Source organism: Coregonus lavaretus, assembly GCF_964263955.1.
Source record: "Coregonus lavaretus genome assembly, contig: HAP1_SCAFFOLD_2870, whole genome shotgun sequence".
NCBI lineage: Eukaryota > Metazoa > Chordata > Actinopteri > Salmoniformes > Salmonidae > Coregonus > Coregonus lavaretus.
Window position 1 is genome coordinate 20,467 of NW_028162640.1, and position 27,662 is coordinate 48,128.

General features: G+C 48.1%; 1 protein-coding gene across 1 annotated transcript in view; it reads left to right on the forward strand.

Moving 5' to 3' along the window:
- Positions 1-10,243: 10,243 nt before the first annotated feature.
- The window catches only part of LOC311119077 (KN motif and ankyrin repeat domain-containing protein 1-like), a gene marked incomplete at both ends in the record, with an annotated part of 41,070 nt that continues 23,651 nt past the window's right edge, over positions 10,244-27,662 (forward strand). Inside the window, 3 exons of the mRNA XM_084193826.1 lie at positions 10,244-12,539; positions 12,664-13,271; positions 23,809-23,955. Coding sequence (XP_084049952.1) covers positions 10,244-12,539; positions 12,664-13,271; positions 23,809-23,955 — 3,051 coding nt within the window. The remainder of the gene's footprint in view (positions 12,540-12,663; positions 13,272-23,808; positions 23,956-27,662) is intronic.

Here is a 27,662-nt window from a genome sequence, read left to right on the forward strand (position 1 = left end):
TCTACCAGCTACACTGACAGGGCTGTCTGACAGAGTGTCCATACTCTACCAGCTACACTGACAGGGCTGTCTGACAGAGTGTCCATACTCTACCAGCTAGACTGACAGGGCTGTCTTACAGAGTGTCCATACTCTATGACAGAGTGTCCATACTCTACCAGCTACACTGACAGGGCTGTCTGACAGGGTGTCCATACTCTACCAGCTACACTGACAGGGCTGTCTGACAGAGTGTCCATACTCTACCAGCTACACTGACAGGGCTGTCTGACAGAGTGTCCATACTTTACCAGCTAGACTGACAGGGCTGTCTGACAGAGTGTCCATACTCTATGACAGAGTGTCCATACTCTACCAGCTACACTGACAGGGCTGTCTGACAGAGTGTCCATACTCTACCAGCTAGACTGACAGGGCTGTCTGACAGAGTGTCCATACTCTATGACAGAGTTTCCATACTCTACCAGCTACACTGACAGGGCTGTCTGACAGGGTGTCCATAATCTACAAGCTACACTGACAGGGCTGTCTGACAGAGTGTCCATACTCTACCAGCTGGACTGACAGGGCTTTCTGACAGTGTCCATACTCTACCAGCTGGACTGACAGGGCTGTCTGACAGAGTGTCCATACTCTACCAGCTAGACTGACAGGGCTGTCTGACAGAGTGTCCATACTCTACCAGCTAGACTGACAGGGCTGTCTGACAGAGTGTCCATACTCTACCAGCTAGACTGACAGGGCTGTCTGACAGAGTGTCCATACTCTATGACAGAGTGTCCATACTCTACCAGCTACACTGACAGGGCTGTCTGACAGGGTGTCCATACTCTACCAGCTACACTGACAGGGCTGTCTGACAGAGTGTCCATACTCTACCAGCTGGACTGACAGGGCTTTCTGACAGTGTCCATACTCTACCAGCTGGACTGACAGGGCTGTCTGACAGAGTTTCCATACTCTACCAGCTAGACTGACAGGGCTGTCTGACAGAGTGTCCATACTCTACCAGCTAGACTGACAGGGCTGTCTGACAGAGTGTCCATACTCTACCAGCTAGACTGACAGGGCTGTCTGACAGAGTGTCCATACTCTATGACAGAGTGTCCATACTCTACCAGCTACACTGACAGGGCTGTCTGACAGAGTGTCCATACTCTACCAGCTACACTGACAGGGCTGTCTGACAGAGTGACCATACTCTACCAGCTAGACTGACAGGGCTGTCTGACAGAGTGTCCATACTCTATGACGGAGTGTCCATACTCTACCAGCTAGACTGACAGGGCTGTCTGACAGAGTGTCCATACTCTATGACGGAGTGTCCATACTCTACCAGCTAGACTGACAGGGCTGTCTGACAGAGTGTCCATACTCTATGACGGAGTGTCCATACTCTACCAGCTAGACTGACAGGGCTGTCTGACAGAGTGTCCATACTCTACCAGCTAGACTGACAGGGCTGTCTGACAGAGTGTCCATACTCTACCAGCTAGACTGACAGGGCTGTCTGACAGAGTGTCCATACTCTATGACAGAGTGTCCATACTCTACCAGCTACACTGACAGGGCTGTCTGACAGAGTGTCCATACTCTACCAGCTACACTGACAGGGCTGTCTGACAGAGTGTCCATACTCTACCAGCTACACTGACAGGGCTGTCTGACAGAGTGTCCATACTCTATGACAGAGTGTCCATACTCTACCAGCTAGACTGACAGGGCTGTCTGACAGAGTGTCCATACTCTACCAGCTAGACTGACAGGGCTGTCTGACAGAGTGTCCATACTCTATGACAGAGTGTCCATACTCTACCAGCTACACTGACAGGGCTGTCTGACAGAGTGTCCATACTCTACCAGCTACACTGACAGGGCTGTCTGACAGAGTGTCCATACTCTATGACGGAGTGTCCATACTCTACCAGCTAGACTGACAGGGCTGTCTGACAGAGTGTCCATACTCTATGACAGAGTGTCCATACTCTACCAGCTACACTGACAGGGCTGTCTGACAGAGTGTCCATACTCTACCAGCTACACTGACAGGGCTGTCTGACAGAGTGTCCATACTCTATGACGGAGTGTCCATACTCTACCAGCTAGACTGACAGGGCTGTCTGACAGAGTGTCCATACTCTATGACGGAGTGTCCATACTCTACCAGCTAGACTGACAGGGCTGTCTGACAGAGTGTCCATACTCTATGACAGAGTGTCCATACTCTACCAGCTACACTGACAGGGCTGTCTGACAGAGTGTCCATACTCTACCAGCTAGACTGACAGGGCTGTCTGACAGAGTGTCCATACTCTATGACAGAGTTTCCATACTCTACCAGCTACACTGACAGGGCTGTCTGACAGGGTGTCCATAATCTACAAGCTACACTGACAGGGCTGTCTGACAGAGTGTCCATACTCTACCAGCTGGACTGACAGGGCTTTCTGACAGTGTCCATACTCTACCAGCTGGACTGACAGGGCTGTCTGACAGAGTGTCCATACTCTACCAGCTAGACTGACAGGGCTGTCTGACAGAGTGTCCATACTCTACCAGCTACACTGACAGGGCTGTCTGACAGAGTGACCATACTCTACCAGCTAGACTGACAGGGCTGTCTGACAGAGTGTCCATACTCTATGACGGAGTGTCCATACTCTACCAGCTAGACTGACAGGGCTGTCTGACAGAGTGTCCATACTCTATGACGGAGTGTCCATACTCTACCAGCTAGACTGACAGGGCTGTCTGACAGAGTGTCCATACTCTATGACGGAGTGTCCATACTCTACCAGCTAGACTGACAGGGCTGTCTGACAGAGTGTCCATACTCTATGACGGAGTGTCCATACTCTACAAGCTAGACTGACAGGGCTGTCTGACAGAGTGTCCATACTCTATGACGGAGTGTCCATACTCTACCAGCTAGACTGACAGGGCTGTCTGACAGAGTGTCCATACTCTACCAGCTAGACTGACAGGGCTGTCTGACAGTGTCCATACTCTACCAGCAGGACTGACAGGGCTGTCTGACAGAGTGTCCATACTCTACCAGCTAGACTGACAGGGCTGTCTGACAGAGTGTCCATACTCTACCAGCTAGACTGACAGGGCTGTCTGACAGAGTGTCCATACTCTACTAGCTAGACTGACAGGGCTGTCTGACAGAGTGTCCATACTCTACCAGCTAGACTGACAGGGCTGTCTGACAGAGTGTCCATACTCTACCAGCTAGACTGACAGGGCTGTCTGACAGAGTGTCCATACTCTACTAGCTAGACTGACAGGGCTGTCTGACAGAGTGTCCATACTCTACCAGCTAGACTGACAGGGCTGTCTGACAGAGTGTCCATACTCTTCCAGCTGGACTGACAGGGCTGTCTGACAGAGTGTCCATACTCTACCAGCTAGACTGACAGGGCTGTCTGACAGTGTCCATACTCTACCAGCTACACTGACAGGGCTGTCTGACAGGGTGTCCATACTCTACCAGCTACACTGACAGGGCTGTCTGACAGAGTGTCCATACTCTACCAGCTGGACTGACAGGGCTTTCTGACAGTGTCCATACTCTACCAGCTGGACTGACAGGGCTGTCTGACAGAGTGTCCATACTCTATGACAGAGTGTCCATACTCTACCATCTACACTGACAGGGCTGTCTGACAGAGTGTCCATACTCTACCAGCTACACTGACAGGGCTGTCTGACAGAGTGGCCATACTCTACCAGCTACACTGACAGGGCTGTCTGACAGAGTGTCCATACTCTATGACAGAGTGTCCATACTCTACCAGCTAGACTGACAGGGCTGTCTGACAGAGTGTCCATACTCTACCAGCTAGACTGACAGGGCTGTCTGACAGAGTGTCCATACTCTATGACAGAGTGTCCATACTCTACCAGCTACACTGACAGGGCTGTCTGACAGAGTGTCCATACTCTACCAGCTACACTGACAGGGCTGTCTGACAGAGTGTCCATACTCTACCAGCTACACTGACAGGGCTGTCTGACAGAGTGTCCATACTCTACCAGCTAGACTGACAGGGCTGTCTGACAGAGTGTCCATACTGACAGGGCTGTCTGACAGAGTGTCCATACTGACAGGGCTGTCTGACAGAGTGTCCATACTGACAGGGCTGTCTGACAGAGTGTCCATACTGACAGGGCTGTCTGACAGAGTGTCCATACTGACAGGGCTGTCTGACAGAGTGTCCATACTGACAGGGCTGTCTGACAGAGTGTCCATACTGACAGGGCTGTCTGACAGAGTGTCCATACTCTACCAGCTAGACTGACAGGGCTGTCTGACAGAGTGTCCATACTCTATGACAGAGTGTCCATACTCTACCAGCTACACTGACAGGGCTGTCTGACAGAGTGTCCATACTCTACCAGCTACACTGACAGGGCTGTCTGACAGAGTGTCCATACTCTACCAGCTAGACTGACAGGGCTGTCTGACAGAGTGTCCATACTGACAGGGCTGTCTGACAGAGTGTCCATACTGACAGGGCTGTCTGACAGAGTGTCCATACTGACAGGGCTGTCTGACAGAGTGTCCATACTGACAGGGCTTTCTGACAGAGTGTCCATACTGACAGGGCTGTCTGACAGAGTGTCCATACTGACAGGGCTGTCTGACAGAGTGTCCATACTGACAGGGCTGTCTGACAGAGTGTCCATACTGACAGGGCTGTCTGACAGAGTGTCCATACTCTACCAGCTAGACTGACAGGGCTGTCTGACAGAGTGTCCATACTCTATGACAGAGTGTCCATACTCTACCAGCTACACTGACAGGGCTGTCTGACAGAGTGTCCATACTCTACCAGCTACACTGACAGGGCTGTCTGACAGAGTGTCCATACTCTACCAGCTACACTGACAGGGCTGTCTGACAGAGTGTCCATACTGACAGGGCTGTCTGACAGAGTGTCCATACTGACAGGGCTGTCTGACAGAGTGTCCATACTGACAGGGCTGTCTGACAGAGTGTCCATACTGACAGGGCTGTCTGACAGAGTGTCCATACTGACAGGGCTGTCTGACAGAGTGTCCATACTGACAGGGCTGTCTGACAGAGTGTCCATACTGACAGGGCTGTCTGACAGAGTGTCCATACTGACAGGGCTGTCTGACAGAGTGTCCATACTGACAGGGCTGTCTGACAGAGTGTCCATACTGACAGGGCTGTCTGACAGAGTGTCCATACTGACAGGGCTGTCTGACAGAGTGTCCATACTGACAGGGCTGTCTGACAGAGTGTCCATACTGACAGGGCTGTCTGACAGAGTGTCCATACTGACAGGGCTGTCTACCAGAGTGTCCATACTGACAGGGCTGTCTGACAGAGTGTCCATACTGACAGGGCTGTCTACCAGAGTGTCCATACTGACAGGGCTGTCTGACAGAGTGTCCATACTGACAGGGCTGTCTGACAGAGTGTCCATACTGACAGGGCTGTCTGACAGAGTGTCCATACTGACAGGGCTGTCTACCAGAGTGTCCATACTGACAGGGCTGTCTGACAGAGTGTCCATACTGACAGGGCTGTCTACCAGAGTGTCCATACTGACAGGGCTGTCTGACAGAGTGTCCATACTGACAGGGCTGTCTGACAGAGTGTCCATACTGACAGGGCTGTCTACCAGAGTGTCCATATGACTCTGTATTTCTACAGTATAATTTCATCTAGACATGCTGTATCTGTGTTCATACTTTCTCAACAGCTTGAATATGTTTGTCTGTGGACTTGTATAGTCATGTAACCATTAGCGCTAGCAACAAGCTCCCCACATCCACTGCAGTACACAGATACTGTAACATGACATAGGAAAATGCTTCGTTCAATATTGGAAATTGACAACATCTCATGCACATTAGCTAGTAAACCAAAGATAGTTTATAGCTTTGGTCAAAACGACTTTCAGTTGCAGCAGCCTGGGCTGTCCAATGCCTCTCAGCTGTTTCTGTAGTTGGTGAAAAGTACATTTTGACATTACATTTACATTTACATCATTTACATTTACATTTACATTTACGTCATTTACATTTACATTTACATTTACGTCATTTAGCAGTTGGTGCATTCACCTTATAGCCAGTGGGATAACCACTTTACAATATGTTATTCATTTTAATTTTTAATTTTTTTGGGGGTGGGGTAAGGGGGACACATATGTTGGCTAAACTAAAGAACAAATGTCAACCTGCATATGAAACATGAAATAAATATATCAATATATTACATGTGAACGCAAGCTTGTTCATACTTTAGCAATGAAAGCTATTTTGCAAATTACAAGTGGTCAATTCATTATTGTATAAAGAAGACGAGCACATTCATGGTTTAGTTTTTATTTAAATAAAAAGCTTGCTGTACGCTCAGTGCTCTGTTGATATTTCACAGAAATGCACTTGTTTTTGTGAGAAATCTTCAGAAAATAATCGGAATTTCGCACTTTAATGAAAAGGCTATGCTAAAATATGAAAATACTACATCATGTATTAAAAATATAGTTTTATGTCCTCCGGATTGGAGAAGAAAGATGAGTTAAACGGGAACGTGAGCCTGTCACCCAGCATAGCTGACACCGTGCTGTGCAATGTTCCTGATTGTTGACCCCTTTGTTCTCTGGCCTCAAGTCAAAGACTCCAGCCACCCAAGTCATAGACTGTTCTCTCTGCTACCGCACGACAAGCGGTACCGGAGCGCCAAGTCTAGGTCCAAAAGGCTTCTCAACAGCTTCTACCCCCAAGCCATAAGACTCCTGAACAGCTAATCATGGCTACCTGGACTATTTGCACTGCCCCCCCACCCCCACCCCATCTTTTACACTGCTGCTACACTCTGTTTATGATTTATGCAAAGTCACTTTAACTCTGCCCACATGTACATATTACCTCAATTACCTCGACTAACCGGTGTCCCTGCACATTGTACCGGTACCCCCCTGTATATAACCTCCCTACTGTTATTTTATTTTACTGCTGCTCTTTAATTATTTGCTATTTTTACTTTTTTACTTTTTTACTTATCGATTGTTTACTTAACACTTTTTTTTTTCTTCGTAAAACTGCATTGTTGGTTAAGGGCTTGTCAGTAAGCATTTCACTGTAAGGTCTACACCGGTTGTATTCGGCGCATGTGGCAAATAAAATTACATTAGATTTAATTTTATTTTCTCCTTATAGCCTCGTTATTGTTATTATATTATATTATATATATATATATTATATTTCCTTTATTTAAAATTTTTTGCTAATCTTTTCTTACTTTTTAACTCTGCATTGTTGGGAAAGGGCTTGTAAGTAAGCATTTCACTGTAAATTGTACACCTGTTGTATTTGGCAAATGTGACAAAAAAAATGTTATTTGTTTGATTGATTTGACTAGCTAGATATAAGGTTTGATTTATAGATGGGTTAGCTGACAACGTCACGAAAACAATGTTCACACGTGTTGTGATTCTAGATGGCCAGATTGCTAGCAAGAATGACAAGAAACTAACGTGGGGAATCTTAAGTGACTCGTTTCAGCTTGTTTCATCTTGTTATTGATATTCTGTCTTGTTTTGAGATGTTTTTACTGATTTCATCTTAATGCTAATATGGCTAACATGTGATAGCTAGCTAACCAACAACTGTAAAGATGTATTATAGTGCTCATTGTGCAAATGTTTTTATGTTTTCAATAAACATTGGCCACGAAATATATCTTACATGTTGTCAACAGTCTAAGCCAACCCGTCTGTTTTGCCTCAGGGTTGTGCACACGTCGGTTCTGTTGCTAAACAACCAACCCGTCTATAGCAGAGAGGAATCGTAAAGAAATGTTGCTAAGCTAACATTAGTTTTGACGTTTGAGTGCGCCCAATGTTACGGTCCATCAGTTCCCCAAGTAGCTATACACTCCATCCGTTCACCCTGTTCTTTCCACAACCTTCATCCAACTCCGTTTTGGAAACCAAACTTGTTTTTTTAGCAGATAATTGCTGTCTGTCTGCTGTTGACAGCATAGTTGGTGAAACTGTTTTTTGTAGCTAATGTCGTCCATGCTTGTTGTGGCTGTGACTGTCTGGGGTCCTGATGTCGTCCATGCTTGTTGTGGCTGTGACTGTCTGGGGTCCTGATGTCGTCCATGCTTGTTGTGGCTGTGACTGTCTGGGGTCCTGATGTCGTCCATGCTTGTTGTGGCTGTGACTGTCTGGGGTCCTGATGTCGTCCATGCTTGTTGTGGCTGTGACTGTCTGGGGTCCTGATGTCGTCCATGCTTGTTGTGGCTGTGACTGTCTGGGGTCCTGATGTCGTCCATGCTTGTTGTGGCTGTGACTGTCTGGGGTCCTGATGTCGTCCATGCTTGTTGTGGCTGTGACTGTCTGGGGTCCTGATGTCGTCCATGCTTGTTGTGGCTGTGACTGTCTGGGGTCCTGATGTCGTCCATGCTTGTTGTGGCTGTGACTGTCTGGGGTCCTGATGTCGTCCATGCTTGTTGTGGCTGTGACTGTCTGGGGTCCTGATGTCGTCCATGCTTGTTGTGGCTGTGACTGTCTGGGGTCCTGATGTCGTCCATGCTTGTTGTGGCTGTGACTGTCTGGGGTCCTGATGTCGTCCATGCTTGTTGTGGCTGTGACTGTCTGGGGTCCTGATGTCGTCCATGCTTGTTGTGGCTGTGACTGTCTGGGGTCCTGATGTCGTCCATACTTGTTGTGGCTGTGACCTCATGGGGTCCTGGGAGAAGCACGTGTCCACGCCTCTTACGTAACAGGCCACGTTTGCCAGATCGTACTGGACCACTGTTCTTCCAGCAGCTGCCAGAAAGGCAACACTGGGGTCTAAAGTTATCATGTCATCTTCAAAGCATTTTATTCTCTGATCCATTTAGAGCTATTGTTCCAAACCTTTCATGTCATTGTCACAGAACCAATTTACTGCCCGAGCTCTAATGCCTTTTGGTCTTTTGTTCTTCCCATAGAGAGAGGAGTGTTAATGTTCTTCTGTTCTTCCCATAGAGAGAGGAGTGTTAATGTTCTTCTGTTCTTCCCATAGAGAGAGGAGTGTTAATGTTCTTCTGTTCTTCCCATAGAGAGAGGAGTGTTAATGTTCTTCTGTTCTTCCCATAGAGAGAGGAGTGTTAATGTTCTTCCCATAGAGAGAGGAGTGTTAATGTTCTTCTGTTCTTCCCATAGAGAGAGGAGTGTTAATGTTCTTCTGTTCTTCCCATAGAGAGAGGAGTGTTAATGTTCTTCTGTTCTTCCCATAGAGAGAGGAGTGTTAATGTTCTTCTGTTCTTCCCATAGAGAGAGGAGTGTTAATGTTCTTCTGTTCTTCCCATAGAGAGAGGAGTGTTAATGTTCTTCTGTTCTTCCCATAGAGAGAGGAGTGTTAATGTTCTTCCCATAGAGAGAGGAGTGTTAATGTTCTTCCCATAGAGAGAGGAGTGTTAATGTTCTTCTGTTCTTCCCATAGAGAGAGGAGTGTTAATGTTCTTCTGTTCTTCCCATAGAGAGAGGCGTGTTAATGTTCTTCCCATAGAGAGAGGAGTGTTAATGTTCTTCTGTTCTTCCCATAGAGAGAGGAGTGTTAATGTTCTTCTGTTCTTCCCATAGAGAGAGGAGTGTTAATGTTCTTCTGTTCTTCCCATAGAGAGAGGAGTGTTAATGTTCTTCCCATAGAGAGAGGAGTGTTAATGTTCTTCTGTTCTTCCCATAGAGAGAGGAGTGTTAATGTTCTTCTGTTCTTCCCATAGAGAGAGGAGTGTTAATGTTCTTCCCATAGAGAGAGGAGTGTTAATGTTCTTCTGTTCTTCCCATAGAGAGAGGAGTGTTAATGTTCTTCCCATAGAGAGAGGAGTGTTAATGTTCTTCTGTTCTTCCCATAGAGAGAGGAGTGTTAATGTTCTTCTGTTCTTCCCATAGAGAGAGGAGTGTTAATGTTCTTCCCATAGAGAGAGGAGTGTTAATGTTCTTCTGTTCTTCCCATAGAGAGAGGAGTGTTAATGTTCTTCTGTTCTTCCCATAGAGAGAGGAGTGTTAATGTTCTTCCCATAGAGAGAGGAGTGTTAATGTTCTTCTGTTCTTCCCATAGAGAGAGGAGTGTTAATGTTCTTCTGTTCTTCCCATAGAGAGAGGAGTGTTAATGTTCTTCTGTTCTTCCCATAGAGAGAGGAGTGTTAATGTTCTTCTGTTCTTCCCATAGAGAGAGGAGTGTTAATGTTCTTCTGTTCTTCCCATAGAGAGAGGAGTGAGGTCTGTCAGCAGCAGTCCTGAGGCCACGCCCCCGTATGGCTACCAGCTAGACTTGGACTTCCTGAAGTATGTGGACGACATACAGAGCGGCAACACCATCAAGAGGCTGAACATCCAGCGGAGAGCCAGGCCAGTCCGGCCGGCGGCGGAGCCCGTGCCCAGGGCAGGTAGCTCTGGTGGAGGCAGCTCGTACAGAGGGCAGGGCCAAGCTGAATGGACCTCCACCGACTCCCTGCCCTCCTCCTGTGAAGAGACACAGCAGAGTCCCCTCTTCTACCCCACCCCCCGCCCCTTCCCCCAGCCTCACCCTCCCCTCTCCCCCACCCTGATTTACCACGCCCCTCTCCCGCCCTGTGAGCCCCCCCCTCCCCTTCCTCCCCTATCGCCTGAGGGCTACCTGAGCATCCCCCCCGAACACCCCCAACGGCCCCAGCTCCCGCCCCCCTCACTGCGGGAGCCGCCCCTCCTCAACCCCCAGGTTGAGAAGACCCTGATGGAGACGAGGAGGAGGTTAGAACAGGAGCGCCACCTCATGCAGCCCCCGTCCCCCTCCGACCCCCCCGGACCTGCTCCTCGCCTCCGCCTGGCGTCCTTCGGGGGGATGGGGGGGTCCAGCTCCTCCCTGTTCTCCCTTAGCGCCCCCCACCCTCACCCTCTGCTGCCCAATGGGGGTGGGGGTAGTGGAGACTACAACCCCTACTACACGTTCATGGGTTCCTCTATCCACCACAGCCCCATGTCCTCAGGCATGACCACACCGACCACCAACGTGTCTCCGCTCCACCTGCAGCACATCCGGGAGCAGATGGTGGTGGCCCTGCGGAGGCTGAAGGAGCTAGAGGAGAAGGTGCAGACCATACCTGTCCTGCAGGTGAAGATAGCCGTGCTGCAGGAGGAGAAGAGACAGATGACCTCTCAGAAGAACCAGAGGCTGGGGACGGGGGGCGTAGCGGAGAGAGGGTTCAGGAAGAGGTCCTATAGCGTGGGCAGTGCTGACCAGTTGGCCGACCAGCTGGACACCCAGAGACACACCCTGCAGACCCAGGAGCTGCACATCATGGAGCCAGATGGCCAGGAGGGTCAGGGCCATAGTCAGAGCTCCCAGGGGATGGAGGAGTTCAGGAGGCTGGCTGCAGAGGTCCAAGCCCTGGGGGAGAACGGCCAGGAGCAAGGCTCTTACCAGGCCAGGCAGACCCAGACCTCTCTCCCCCTCACCCACAATAACAACAACCAGCTCACCTCCACGGCGGTCGGCCCAGATGAGAACATGAACGACGTCACGGTGGTCGCCCAGAAGAAGTCGCCGGTGATGACGACGGTACAACAACGACGCTTCTACCGTGACGTCGGCATGGCGACAGAGCAGCGTGAGACGCGCAGCGCTGGGACGGGAGTGACGGAGGCCTTGTTGGGTGTGACCAGCGAGGTGGAGGCAGAGCTGGAGCTGCAGCAGCAGACCATCGAGGGCCTGAAGGAGAAGATCTACCGGCTAGAGGTGGACCTGAGAGAGACCACCCACCTGATGGAGATGTCCAAGCTGAAGCTGGAGCTGCAGGCCGCTGGGGGAGCCAATAGGAAGAGGGCTGATAAAGGCTGCCAGGCGCGGCCAGACACCTACAGCACGGCCTGCGAGGCACGGCCAGACACCCAGAGCACTGGCTCAGAGACCAGGAGAGTCCAGACACACTGCCAGGGAGTGGGGAACCACCTAGAGACCAGCCATGCCTCCACAGGGGAGACCCTCCACACTGTAGGGGTAGGGGTGTCCTGTCAACCCAGCCTGAGAGACACTGCTTCGGGACCTGACCTGCCCGTGGAGAGGTGGTTGGTGCAGGAGAGGGTAGAGGTGCAGGACCAGTGTGTGGGGAGCCAGGTGGAGGTGTTTGACCAGGGGGTGAACACTGATGAGGCCAGGGAGAGGAGGTCAGTCCAGGAGACTGAGGCCAGGGAGAGCAGGTCGGTGGGCGTTGGGGAGTGTTCTATAGACGTCACTGTTTCTCCCATCAGACAGCTGGTTACCATGGGGACTAACCCTGTCCTGGGCGCCACCACGGACTCTGCTGTCATGGTAACCCCAGACACAGCCTCCCAACACACCAGCACCCTACTGGAGACCGCTAGCCAACACACCAACACAGAGACAGTGGTGCTAGCTGACGGCTGTACCAACACCGCCCTGCTCCACACTGCTGAGAAACACACCAGCACGCTAACCAATCACACCAGGACTGTCGCTGTGGGGGAGGGGCTGGTCAAAGACCCACAGACCGTGCCCAAAACCAGGTACTTTTTTAATTGGATTCATTTAACAATTTAACAACACAATTTAACCACATGTGGATATAATACAATGCATTTTTGAACAAATAAAAGTTATATAAACATGTTCTATTGTGGTTGTCCTTAGGTCTATTGCCGTGGGAAACACAGCAGAGAGAGACGGCAGTCCGGAGAAGGCGTGGTCGGCCCAGACCAAAGAGGTGGGCGTAGGCCTGGTCGGCATCCACACCAACTTCCTGGTCGGCCTGAAGACCCGGAACATCGCCTGTGGGCCCTCCCACCTGGACGGAGCCGCTGTTACCGAGGAGACCGTTGCCGTGACGACTGTTGTACCACCCCAGGCCCAGGGCATAGCACCGCCCCAGCAGGTGGAGGGGCTGGAGCAGGCCATAGCACCGCCCCAGCAGGTGGAGGGGCTGAACCAGGCCCAGAACATAGCACCGCCCCAGCAGGTGGAGGGGCTGGAGCAGGCCATAGCACCGCCCCAGCAGGTGGAGGGGCTGAACCACTACATAGAGAGGCTTCAGAAGCTACTTCAGGAACAACAGATGCTGTTGACTGAGAACTACAGCGAGCTAGCGGACGCCTTCGGACAGCCCTGCTCTTCTCAGTTCAACCACTTTGGTTCTATCAACAGCCAGCTGGTCAACACTCTGACTTCTATCAACTCTGTCATGAAGTATGGCAGTGCTGAGGATCTGAGAACACAGCAAGATAGCAGCAGCACCACTACAGGTAGGACACATTAGTCTGGCATATTAGTATTTTCACACAGAATGGCACGTCTAATAGGTCATTACACCAGGCCATTGTTGTGTTCTTTGGTCTCTAGCCAGACAGACCATTTATCTACTGTTAGCCCGCTCTCTCTTCTCTCTCTCTGGTTAGTATTGACCTAGCCCTAACAATAGGATATCTCTGTTAACAGACCTGAAGAACCAACACAGCCCAGTTGGAACATTACTGCTGTACTTTATACTAGACTATTTATTATCACGTTTTAGTAGGTTAAGAATTCTTACAGGATAGTGCAGCCTCAACATTTAGCAGACGCTCTTATCCAGAGCAACTTACAGTAGTGAATGAATACATTTTCATACTGATCCCCCGTGGGAATCGAACCCACAACCCAAGACAGCATCACCAAAATCATTACTGTCCCTCACAACACTAAAGACCTGGTGACACTTTGCATTTGTATTTGTATTTGTATTTATTATGGATCCCCATTAGTTCCTGCCAAGGCAGCAGCTACTCTTCCTGGGGTTTATTATGGATCCCCATTAGTTCCTGCCAAGGCAGCAGCTACTCTTCCTGGGGTTTATTATGGATCCCCATTAGTTCCTGCCAAGGCAGCAGCTACTCTTCCTGGGGTTTATTATGGATCCCCATTAGTTCCTGCCAAGGCAGCAGCTACTCTTCCTGGGGTTTATTATGGATCCCCATTAGTTCCTGCCAAGGCAGCAGCTACTCTTCCTGGGGTTTATTATGGATCCCCATTAGTTCCTGCCAAGGCAGCGGCTACTCTTCCTGGGGTTTATTATGGATCCCCATTAGTTCCTGCCAAGGCAGCGGCTACTCTTCCTGGGGTTTATTATGGATCCCCATTAGTTCCTGCCAAGGCAGCGGCTACTCTTCCTGGGGTTTATTATGGATCCCCATTAGTTCCTGCCAAGGCAGCAGTTACTCTTCCTGGGGTTTATTATGGATCCACATTAGTTCCTGCCAAGGCAGCAGCTACTCTTCCTGGGGTCCAGGAACCCCAAACTTCTCTTTCCATGATTCCGTCATCCCGTCTGAGTCTTCCAGAGCCCAGTTGGGTCATGCTCCGCTCCCATGTATCGAACGTCAAAGACGGATCCAAGATGGGCTCTGCCTGTACTGTGGAGGGAAAGATCATCTCATCTCTCCGTGGGGGGCGAACAGGGAAATGGCTGAGTAGAAGGGTCCCTCCGCTGCCATGCAGGTAGGCGGGTCTGTATTTCTAAATATCTCCCAGAAGCAATTCTCCATCCCATTATTGATAACCGTGAAGGGGGTTACGAAGTACGTAGAGGGCTTGATAGATTTGGGAGCAGCAGGTAGTTTTATCGATCACCAGCTAGTACAAGAGCTTGACATTGATCTTACACCTGTCACTCTCCCTTAAGGATTAACGTCCTGGATGGGCAGCCATTGGGCACAGGCTTCATTACGCACCTGACACAGAGCGTTTCCCTCTTCCACACCGAAACCATTCAACTTATGGAACTCTCATCCCCCAAACAGCCACTCATCCTCGGACACCCCTGGCTTTGTCGTTACGACCCTGCCATCTGGTGGCGACAAGGTGAACTACTGTCCTGGTCTTCTGCCTGCTTCACCAGTTGTCTCAGCCTACCCTGCAGAGCCTCCACCATTGAGGACTCTGCCTCTGCAGTGCCACCCACCATACCATCTGAATACGCCCAGTACAGCAATGTCTTCAGCAAAATCAAGGCCTCCACTCTGCCACCACATCGCCCAGTGGACTGTGCTATTGACTTACTCCCTGGAGTGTCCCCACCGAAGGGCTGTGTCTAACCCCTATCTATCCCAGAAAATGAGGCAATGGAGAACTACATTGATGAAGCACTCAAACGGTTTCATTCGTCCTTCTTCTTCCCCGGCTGCGTCCAGCTTCTTCTTCGTTGGAAAAAAAGGACGGTGGTCTTCGTCCATGTATTGATTATTGTTCCCTGAATGACGTTACGGTCAAGAACCGTTTCCCTCTTCCTCTGATCCCAGCGACCCTTGAACAAGTGGGCCGCGCCAACATCTATACAAAACTCGACCTGCGGAGTGCATATAACCTTGTCCGTATACGTGAAGGTGACGAATGGAAGACGGCCTTTATCACCGCACGAGGGCACTATGAATACCTGGTCATGCCCTACGGCCTTACTAACGCCCCCGCCGTCTTCCAATCCTTTATGAATGAGGTTTTCCAGGATATGATCAACCGCTTTCTCATCGTCTACATTGATGACGTCCTGATTTACTCCCTGAAGGAACACATACAGCATGTACAAAGGGTTCTTCAACGGCTCCTTGACCATAACCTTTATGTGAAGACTGAAAAGAGCACCTTCCATGTAACCTCCGTAAACCTCCTCGGTTTCGTACTGACACCTGGAGGGGTCAGCATGGATGAGAACAAAGTCACCGCCGTCAGTAACTGGCCCAAACCCACCACCGTTAAGGAACTCCAACGTTTCATTGGGTTCTCCAACTTCTATCGCCGGTTCATTCGGAACTTCAGTTCTACTGCCGCTCCCCTCACTGCCCTTACCAGCCAAACGACCCGGACCCTTCAATGGACTGATACTGCACTGACTGCTTTCAACACCTTGAGACGCCTCTTCACCTCAGCTCCTGTCCTTCGCCAACCTGATCCGACCCTTCCTTTCACCCTGGAGGTGGATGCCTCCGAAGTAGGAGTAGGAGCCATACTCTCTCAGCGGGTGGGAACACCTCCAAAATCACATCCTTGTGCCTTCTTCTCCAGGAAGTTATCCCCCGCTGAGAGGAATTACAATGTGGGGAACAGAGAACTCCTCGCCATCAAGCTGGCCCTCGAGGAGTGGCGCCACTGGTTGGAGGGCGCACAACATCCCTTTCTCGTCCTGACAGATCATCGTAATCTGGAATATATCAGAGGGGCCAAGAGGTTAAACTCCAGACAAGCCCGCTAGGCTCTTCTTCACACGCTTCCATTTTCATGTTACTTACATCCCTGGAAAGAAAAACGTAAAAGCTGATGCTCTCTCCTGCCATTTTGACCTTCCGACCAGTAACTCAGACCCTACACCCATTCTTCCTTCCTCTTGCATTATGGGGCCGGTACAGTGGGAGGTTCACTCTGCCATACAGGAAGCCCTAACCTCTGACCCGGCTCCTCCTGAGACACAAGCTGGGAAGAGTTACGTACCAGCAGCTGTTAGACCCCAACTGATGCAATGGTGTCACACGTCCTTGGGGTCAGGTCATCCAGGCATTACACGAACCGCCGAACTTCTAGCCCGTAAGTTCTGGTGGTCCTCACTGGCATCCGACATCAGGGATTACGTACTCTCCTGTCCAGTCTGCGCCCAAACCAAAAGCCCTCGTCATCTCCCTTCCGGTAAGTATCAACCTTTGCCAATCCCTCACAGACCCTGGTCCCACATAGCTGTTGACTTCATCACAGACCTTCCTGAATTCTCTGGTAACACCACCATCCCATCACAGACCTTCCTGAATTCTCTGGTAACACCACCATCCTTGGTGCCACTCTGCGCGTGAATCTGCACCCTTTTCTCCCTGAGTATTCATTACAACTGTGCGCCTCCGATAGTCTGTTCTGGACTTGGGGGCTGTGAATAGACCTCTGGTGGCATGTCTTGTGGGGTATGCATGGGTGTCCGAGCTGTGTGCCAGTAGTTCAAACAGACAGCTCGGTTCATTCAACATGTCAATATTTCTCACAAATACAAGTAGTGATGAAGTCAATCTCTCCTCCACTTTGAGCCAGGAGAGATTGACATGCAAATTATTAATGTTAGCTCTCTGTGTAAATCCAAGGGCCGGCCGTGCTGCCCTGTTCTGAGACAATTGCAATTTTCCTAAGTTTCTCTTTGTGGCATCTGACCACCAATTTGATTTGATTTGATTAATGTTAGCTCTCCGTGTACTTTTAAGGGCCAGCCGTGCTGCCCTGTTCTGAGCCAACTGCAAAATTCCCAAGTCCCTCTTTGTGGCAACTGACCACACGACTGAACAGTAGTCCAGGTGCGACAAAACTAGAGCCTGTAGGACCTGCCTTGTTGACAGTGCTGTTAAGAATGCAGAGTAACGCTTTATTATGGACAGACTTCTCCCCATCTTAGCTACTGTTGTATCAATATGTTTTGACCATGACAGTTTAGAATCCAGGGTTACTGCAAGCAGTTTAGTCTCCTCAACTTGCTCAATTACCACATGTATTCATTACAATATTTAGTTGAGGTTTAGAATTTAGTGAATGATTTGTCCCAAATACAATGCTTTTAGTTGTTGAAATATTTAGGACTAATTTATTCCTTGCCACCCATTCTTAACTGCAGCTCTTTGTTAAGTGTTGCAGTCCTTTCAGTTGCTGTAGTAGCTGACATGTATAGTTTTTACCCAAGGCCAGTGGCATGTCATTTAGTAAAGATTGAAAAAAGTAATGGGCCTAGACAGCTGCCCTGGGGAATGCCTGACTCTACCTGGATTATGTTGGAGAGGCTTCCATTAAAGAACACCCTCTGTGTTCTGTTAGACAGGTCACTCTTTATCCACAATATAGCAGGGGGTGTAAAGCCATAACACATACGTTTTTCCAGCAACAGACTATAATCGATAATGTCAAAAGCCGCACTGAAGTCTAACAAAATAACCCCCACAATCTTTTTATCAATTTCTCTCAGCCAATCATCAGTCATTTGTGTAAGTGCTGTGCTTGTTGAATGTCCTTCCCTATAAACGTGCTGAAAGACTGTTGTCAATTTGTTTACTGTAAAATAGCATTGTATCTGGTCATTTCAATTTTTTCCAAAAGTTTCCAAAGGGTTGGTAACAGGCTGATTGGTCGGCTATTTGAGCCAGTAAAGGGGGCTTTACTATTCTTAGGTAGCGGAATGACTTTTGCTTCCCTCCAGGCCTGAGGACACACACTTTCTAGTAGGCTTAAATTGAAGATATGGCAAATAGGAGTGGCAATATCGTCCGCTATTATCCTCAGTAATTTTCCATCCAAGTTGTCTGACCCCGGTGGCTTGTCATTGTTGTTTGACAACAATATTTTTTCACCTCTTCCAAACATACTTTATGGAATTCAAAATGTCAATGCTTGTTTTTCATAAGTTGGTCAGATATATTTGGATGTATAGAGTCAGCGTTTGTTGCTGGCATGTCATGCCTAAATTTGCTAATCTTGCCAATGAAAATAATCATTAAAGTAGTTGGCAATATCAGTGGGTTTTGTGATGAATGAGCCACCTGATTCAATGAATGGAGCGGAGTTTGCCTTTTTGCCCAGAATGTCATTTAAGGTGCTCCAAAGCTTTTTACCATCTTTCTTTATGTCATTTATCTTTGTTTCATAGTTTAGTTTCTTCTTCTTTTTATTCAGTTTAGTCACATGATTTCTCAATTTGCAGTACGTTTGCCAAATCACTTCATCAAGACAATGCAGACAGAAAGAAAGAAAGACAGGGAGACCGATAGACAGGGAGTCACACAGGGAGAGAAACAGACAGACAGGGAGGGAGACAGACAGGGAGAGGGGGGGTACATTTCAAGAACTTTGAAAGTTTCTTCAAGTGCAGTCGCAAAAACCATCAAGTGCTATGATTAAACTGGCTCTCATGAGGACCGCCACAGGAATGGAAGACCCAGAGTTCCTCTGCTGCAGTGGATAAGTTAATTAGAGTTACCAGCCTCAGAAATTGCAGCCCAAATAAATGCTTCACAGAGTTCAAGTAACAGACACATCTCAACGTCAACTGTTCAGAGGAGACTGTGTGAATCAGGCCTTCATGGTCGAATTACTGCAAAGAAACCACTACTAAAGGACACCAATAAGAAGAAGACACTTGCTTGAGCAAAAAAACACGAGCAATGGACATTAGACCGGTGCGAATTTGTCCTTTGGTCTGGAGTCCAAATTTGAGATTTTTGGTTACAACCGCCGTGTCTTTGTGAAATGCGGTGTGGTTGAACGGACGATCTCATGTGTATTTCCCACCGTAAAGCATGGAGGAGGAGGTGTTATGGTGTGGGGGTGCTTTGCTGGTGACACTGTCTGTGATTTATTTAGAATTCAAGGCACACTTAACCAGCATGGCTACCACAGCATTCTACAGCGATACGCCATCCCATCTGGTTTGCGCTTAGTGGGACTATCATTTGTTTTTCAACAGGACAATGACCCAACACACCTCCAGGTTGTGTAAGGGCTATTTGACCAAGAAGGAGAGTGATGGAGTGCTGCCTCAGACGACCTGGCCTCCACAATCCCCCGACCTCAACCAAATTGAGATGGTTTGGGATGAGTCGGACCGCAGAGTGAAGGAAAAGCAGCCAACAAGTGCTCAGCATATGTGGGAACTCCTTCAAGACTGTTGGAAAAGCATTTCAGGTGAAGCTGGTTGAGAGAATGCCAAGAGTGTGCAAAGCTGTCATCAAGGCAAAGGGTGGCTATTTGTAGAATCTCAAATCTCAAATATATTTTTGATTTGTTTAACACTTTTTTCGTTACTACATGACTCCATATGTGTTATTTCATAGGTTTGATGTCTTCACTATTATTCTACAGTGTAAAAAATAGTAAAAATAAAGATAAATCCTGGAATGACATCAAATAGATTTTTTTTTGAACCTTTATTTTAACAGGGAAGACATATTGAGACTAGGTCTCTTTTTCAAATGCGTCCTGTATAATACAATATAAATGTACAAAAACAAAGTTATGGTAAGCACAAATAAAACATCATAAATCACCCCAAAAAACTGTTACATTCCTCTACAAATAAATCCCCAATCAATACTTTAAATTGCCCGAACGGCACCAGAACATCAAGATTAAATGTATTTAGAATTTTGTTCCAGCAATACGGAGCATTAAAGCTAAAAGCAGATTTATTTATTTGATTTAGAATTTTAAGACCCCTTGAAGTAAAAAATATATATCATTTATAGAACATTTATTTTGGCCTTACTGCTATTAGCCCATACAAACACATTGAATAACAGATTCACTACATGGAACAACAGATAGTCCTTACTGCTATTAGCCCATACAAACACATTGAATAACAGATTCACTACATGGAACAACAGATAGTCCTTACTGCTATTAGCCCATACAAACACATTGAATAACAGATTCACTACATGGAACAACAGATAGTCCTTACTGCTATTAGCCCATACAAACACATTGAATAACAGATTCACTACATGGAACCACAGATAGTCCTTACTGCTATTAGCCCATACAAACACATTGAATAACAGATTCACTACATGGAACAACAGATAGTCTTTACTGCTATTAGCCCATACAAACACATTGAATAACAGATTCACTACATGGAACAACAGATAGTCCTTACTGCTATTAGCCCATACAAACACATTGAATAACAGATTCACTACATGGAACAACAGATAGTCCTTACTGCTATTAGCCCATACAAACACATTGAATAACAGATTCACTACATGGAACAACAGATAGTCCTTACTGCTATTAGCCCATACAAACACATTGAATAACAGATTCACTACATGGAACCACAGATAGTCCTTACTGCTATTAGCCCATACAAACACATTGAATAACAGACCTACAGGCCGTGGTGAAAACAGTTGGGTCCGCAACCTGGACCTACAGGCCGTGGTGAAAACAGTTGGGTCCGCAACCTGGACCTACAGGCCGTGGTGAAAACAGTTGGGTCCGCAACCTGGACCTACAGGCCGTGGTGAAAACAGTTGGGTCCGCAACCTGGACCTACAGGCCGTGGTGAAAACAGTTGGGTCCGCAACCTGGACCTACAGGCCGTGGTGAAAACAGTTGGGTCCGCAACCTGGACCTACAGGCCGTGGTGAAAACAGTTGGGTCCGCAACCTGGACCTACAGGCCGTGGTGAAAACAGTTGGGTCCGCAACCTGGACCTACAGGCCGTGGTGAAAAGGCAGTCGCATACTGTAGCCTCTACGTAGTGGAAAGAGAGAGATAAGCACAGACAGAGATTATCTCTTAGAGAGAGATAAGCACAGACAGAGATTATCTCTTAGAGAGAGATAAGCACAGACAGAGATTCTCTCTTAGAGAGAGATAAGCACAGACAGAGATTCTCTCTTAGAGAGAGATAAGCACAGACAGAGATTCTCTCTTAGAGAGAGATAAGCACAGACAGAGATTCTCTCTTAGAGAGAGATAAGCACAGACAGAGATTCTCTCTTAGAGAGAGATAAGCACAGACAGAGATTCTCTCTTAGAGAGAGATAAGCACAGACAGAGATTCTCTCTTAGAGAGAGATAAGCACAGACAGAGATTCTCTCTTAGAGAGAGAGAAGCAGCAAGGAGGACTACAGGAGACCAGGAGTCTCTCAAGTTTGATTTCATTTAATTTACCTTGATTATTGCAGCCTATTTGTGTAGGCTATAAGACACACAGTTCAAACATCTCATTCCAAAATCAGGGGCATTAATATGGAGTTGGTCCCCCCTTTGCTGCTATAACAGCCTCCACTCTTCTGGGAAGGCTTTCCACTAGATGTTGGAACATTGCTGCGGGGACTTGCTTCGATTCAGCCACAAGAGCATTAGTGAGGTCGGGCACTGATGTTGGGCGATTAGGCCCGGCTCGCAGTCAGCGTTCCAATTCATCCTAAAGGTGTTTGATGGGGTCGAGGTCAGGGCTCTTTGCAGGCCAGTCAAGTTCTTCCACACCGACCTCGACAAACCATTTCTGTATGGACCTTGCTTTGTGCACGGGGGTATTGTCATGCTGAAACAGGAAGGGGCCTTCCCCAAACTGTTTCCACAAAGTTGAAGCACAGAATCATCTAGAATGTCATTGTATGCTGTAGCGTTAAGATTTCCCTTCACTGGAACTAAGGAGCCCGAACCATGAAGAACAGCCCCGGACCATTATTCCTCCTCCAACAAACTTTACAGTTGGCACTATGCATTCGGGCAGGTAGTGTCCACTGCTCCAGAGTCCAATGGCGGTGAGCTTTACACCACTCCAGCCGATGCTTGGCATTGCCCATGGTGATCTCAGGCTTGTGTGCCGCTGCTCGGCCATGGAAACCCATTTCATGAAGCTCCCGACGAACAGTTATTGTGCTGACGTTGCTTCCAGAGGCAGTTTGGGAACGCGCTTCAGCACTCGGCGGTCCTGTACTGTGAGCTTGTGTGGCCTACCACTTCGCGGCTGAGCCGTTGTTGCTCCTAGACGTTTCCACTTCACAATAACAGCACTTACAGTTGACCGGGGCAGCTCTAGCAGGGCAGAAAGTTGACGAACTGACTTGTTGGAAAGGTGGCATCCTATGACGGTGCCACGTTGAAAGTAACTGAGCTCTTCAGTACAGGCCATTCTACTGCCAATGTTTGTCTATGGAGATCGCATGGCTGTGTCCACGATTTTAACATGTCAGCAACGGGTGTGGCTGGGAAAAAAAGGGCTGTCCACATACTTTTTTATATATAGTGTACAAGCCAAACAAGCTACTGCCATGTGTTCTGGGGTATGTTGACACTATTGGATCAGTGGTGGATCTGTGCTATGTAGTACCTTTCATCAGTCAGTATCCGCAGTGTTTCTGAGCCCAGAACCAGGACTCAATGGACACTTGTTGTTTCTGTCTGAAGCTACAACTGATTTATGTAACGCTGGAATGGTAGCCTGGTAGCCATGTGCTGGGCATTCATGTCTAGAAGCTACTTGGTACCACTTGGGTGTGTGTTTCTGGAAGCTTCTTGGTACCACTTGGGTGTGTGTTTCTAGAAGCTTCTTGGTACCACTTGGGTGTGTGTTTCTAGAAGCTTCTTGGTACCACTTGGGTGTGTGTTTCTAGAAGCTTCTTGGTACCACTTGGGTGTGTGTTTCTAGAAGCTTCTTGGTACCACTTGGGTGTGTGGTAGAAGTGTAGTGCATGTCTCATAATCAGCCCACTTCTCCCTAGTGCTTGTTCACCTCGCTGCTTATAGACTCAGCTGATGGTGAATTCTAGAAGCAGGACATTCCAGTGTTAGTTGTTCAGAGGATGCTGAAGCCAAGTCTCTAACTGCTTCCAGGTCAGTTGCCACATAGAACCAGACAGATGGTCTCTGGAAGCAGATCAGAGAAATTAACTAGTCAGGTGTTCTACTCCTTAAAGACGGACTCCTGTTTTAGTGTTGTACTCTTTAACTGCCTCCTCTGAACACTTTTAAAAACAGACTCCTGTTTTTGTATTTCAGTGTTGTCCTCAGCTATTTCAAATTTTCATGTGTCCCCTTCTGTCTATATCTGTCCTCTTCCTGTGTCCCCTTCTGTCTATAGCTGTCCTCTTCCTGTGTCCCCTTCTGTCTATATCTGTCCTCTTCCTGTGTCCCCTTCTGTCTATATCTGTCCTCTTCCTGTGTCCCCTTCTGTCTATAGCTGTCCTCTTCCTGTGTCCCCTTCTGTCTATATCTGTCCTCTTCCTGTGTCCACTTCTGCATCTGAATCCTCCCCTCTTCTGTGATTGGTCCAGATCGGTGTCAGTTGCAGGTGTCCAGTGAAGTCATCCAGAGTTCAGAGGTCAGCCAGACGGAGATAGTGTCACATGACCCCAAGGCCCCGCCCAGCCCGGCCACGCTGAAGCATCGCATGGACCAGCAGATGTCCAGCGCCCTGAACGGTATGGAACTACTACCAATCTGGCAACACACAGAACTACTACCAATCTGGCAACACACATAACTACTACCAATCTGACAACCAATAGAATTACTACCAATCTGGCAACACACAGAACTACTACTAATCTGGCAACACACAGAACTACTACCAATCTGGCAACACACAGAACTACTACCAATCTGGCAACACACAGAACTACTACCAATCTGACAACCAATATAATTACTACCAATCTGGCAACACACATAACTACTACCAATCTGTCAACACACAGAACTACTACCAATCTGGCAACACACAGAACTACTACCAATCTGGCAACACACAGAACTACTACCAATCTGACAACCAATATAATTACTACTAATCTGGCAACACACATAACTACTACCAATCTGGCAACACACAGAACTACTTCCAATCTGGCAACACACAGAACTACTTCCAATCTGGCAACACACAGAACTACTTCCAATCTGGCAACACACTCTTACACACAATACATTCCTCCTGCACGATACCGTGCCACGGCTGGACTGGCCCCCAATCTGGCAACGCTTCTCAGGCCCAGAACTACGGTGGGCCCTACTACTGAAAACAACCCAGGAGTTGCTAAAATAGCTAAACACACACAGCGGAAACCGCCAACAGCCCACAACCCCCCTTGTTTTGTGAGGTGTGTGAGGTGGTCTGTCTAAAGAACATGTAACACACAAACCCCCCCCCCCCCAGGTTGCTAGGTAACTCTCCTCTGGAGCTGGTACCACCTGTCATAATATAGGAAGCATGCTGAGGGCTCTGACACCATCCAACACAACACACTTCCCCCCTGAAGCAGAGAAGGAGGCCCCTCCATCAGTCCTGGCAGCTCTCAGCCGTCCTGGCAGTGTCTGAGAGGAGAGGGCTGAGGTCTGGTGGTGTTTGGCTCAGAGAGCTCTCAGCCAGGCCTGTATTTATAATGGCTGGAGCTTTAGGACTTGTTACCCTGCCACACAGACGCAGGGGTCACGTCCCAAAGGGAAACCCTATTCCCTATGTAGTGCACTACGTTTGACCAGGGATACACTCTATAGGGAACAGGGTCCCATTTGGGATACAGAAACAGAATAATGGCTTTGGGAAAAACTGCTAGAAAACACTCCTTCCTTTCTGTCTCCCTGTAGTCGTTTAGACCTAGTAGTTCACAGCCTTCTAACCAAGTCTACTGACAACAAGCGACTGAGGCTTTTCTGCAGTCGTTAGTTAGACAGAGCTGAAGGGACGGTTAAAGACATAGCCATGCTAATCTACATGTTGAATATTCAGCATGTTGCGGCTTTAAAGGAACTGCCATCTTCAAACAGACAAGCTGACAATAATATCTCATTTCTCCTGAAATCTGCCCTCATCCAGTACTTTCCACAAATCTAAAAGCTTTGGATTCAAATCAAATCAAACTTTATTTGTCACATGCTTGGTAAACAACAGGTGTAGACTAACAGTGAAATGCTTCCTGACGGGCCCTTCCCAACAATGCAGAGAGAGAAATAGTAACACAAGGAATAAATCCACAAGGAGTAACGATAACTTGGCTATTTACACGGGGTACAAGTACTGAGTCAATGTGCAGGGGTACGAGGTAGATATGTATACATATGCTGTAGGTAGGGATAAAGTGACTAAGACTCCAACAGGATATACAGTACCAGTCAAAAGTTTGGACACACCTACTCATTCCAGGGTTAAGGTTTGGACACGCCTACTCATTCAAGGGTTTGTCTTTATTTGTACTATTTTCTACATTGTAGAATAATAGTGAAGACATCAAAACTATGAAATAACACATATGGAATCATGTAGTAACCAATAAAGTGTTAAACAAATCAAAATATATTTTATATTTGAGATTCTTCAAAGTAGCCACCCTTTGCCTTGACAGCTTTGCACACTCTTGGCATTCTCTCAACCAGCTTGAGGTAGTCACCTGGAATGCATTTCAATTAACAGGTGTGCCTTCTTTAAAGTTAATTTGTGGAATTTCTTTCCTTCTTAATGCGTTTGAGTCAATCAGTTGTGTTGTGACAAGGTTGGGGGGGGGGGGGGGGGGGGGGGTATACAGAAGATAGCCCTATTTGGTAAAAGACCAAGTCCATATTATGGCAAGAACAGCTCAAATAAGCAAAGAGAAACGACAGTCCATCATTACTTTAAGACATGAAGGTCAGTCAATACGGAAAGTTTCAAGAACTTTTAAAGTTTATTCAAGTGCAGTCGCAAAAAACATCAACTGCTGTGATGAAACTGGCTCTCATGAGGACCACCACAGGAATGGAAGACCCAGAGTTACCTCTGCTGCAGAGGATACGTTTATTAGAGTTACCAGCCTCAGAAATTGCAGCCCAAATAAATGCTCCCCAGAGTTCATACTCTCTACTATTATTCTGACATTTCACATTCTTAAAATAAAGTGGTGATCCTAACTGACCTAAAACAGGGCATTTTTACTAGGATTAAATGTCAGGAATGGTGAAAAACTGAGTTTAAATGTATTTGGCTAAGGTGTATGTAAACTTCCGACTTCAACTGTATATAGAGGAAGAGAAGCTTAGGCCTAACCCCAGAGAGAGAGAGATATGCCAGTGGCATGCTACGACACCCACATGCATTTCCTTATGTCAGATGGCTACTGCGTCTGCTATACAGATGCAGACATACAGGAGGAGGGTCATTCGTTAATTTTCGATCTGAATATTGTGTATAAAGACAAGCGTTATATTGCTAGATTATATGAGTAACTCTGGTGGGCCTGAAGCAGTCTTCCTCACCTCAAGTTCAACTGTGGGAGTCAGTTGGCGCCCCGGGGGGGGGGGGCTGCCGTCATATCATAGGAGTCAGTTGGAGCCCCAGGGGGGCGCCCTGCTGTCATATCACAGGACCCTCCCTGTGCCCCCAGAAAGACCACACTACCCTCCCTGTGCCCCCAAAAAGACCACACTACCCTCCCTGTGCCCCCAAAAAGACCACACTACCCTCCCTGTGCCCCCAAAAAGACCACACTACCCTCCCTGTGCCCCCCAAAAGACCACACAACCCTCCCTGTGCCCCCAAAAAGACCACACTACTCTCCCTGTGCCCCCAAAAAGACCACACAACTCTCCCTGTGCCCCCAAAAAGACCACACTACTCTCCCTGTGCCCCCAAAAAGACCACACAACTCTCCCTGTGCCCCCCAAAAGACCACACAACTCTCCCTGTGCCCCCAGAAAGACCACACAACTCCCCCTGTGCCCCCCAAAAGACCACACAACTCTCCCTGTGCCCCCAAAAAGACCACACTACTCTCCCTGTGCCCCCAAAAAGACCACACAACTCTCCCTGTGCCCCCCAAAAGACCACACAACTCTCCCTGTGCCCCCAGAAAGACCACACAACTCCCCCTGTGCCCCCAAAAAGACCACACAACTCTCCCTGTGCCCCCAAAAAGACCACACAACTCTCCCTGTGCCCCCAGAAAGACCACACAACTCTCCCTGTGCCCCCAAAAAGACCACACTACTCTCCCTGTGCCCCCAAAAAGACCACACAACTCTCCCTGTGCCCCCAGAAAGACCACACAACTCTCCCTGTGCCCCCAGAAAGACCACACAACTCTCCCTGTGCCCCCAAAAAGACCACACTACTCTCCCTGTGCCCCCAGAAAGACCACACTACTCTCCCTGTGCCCCC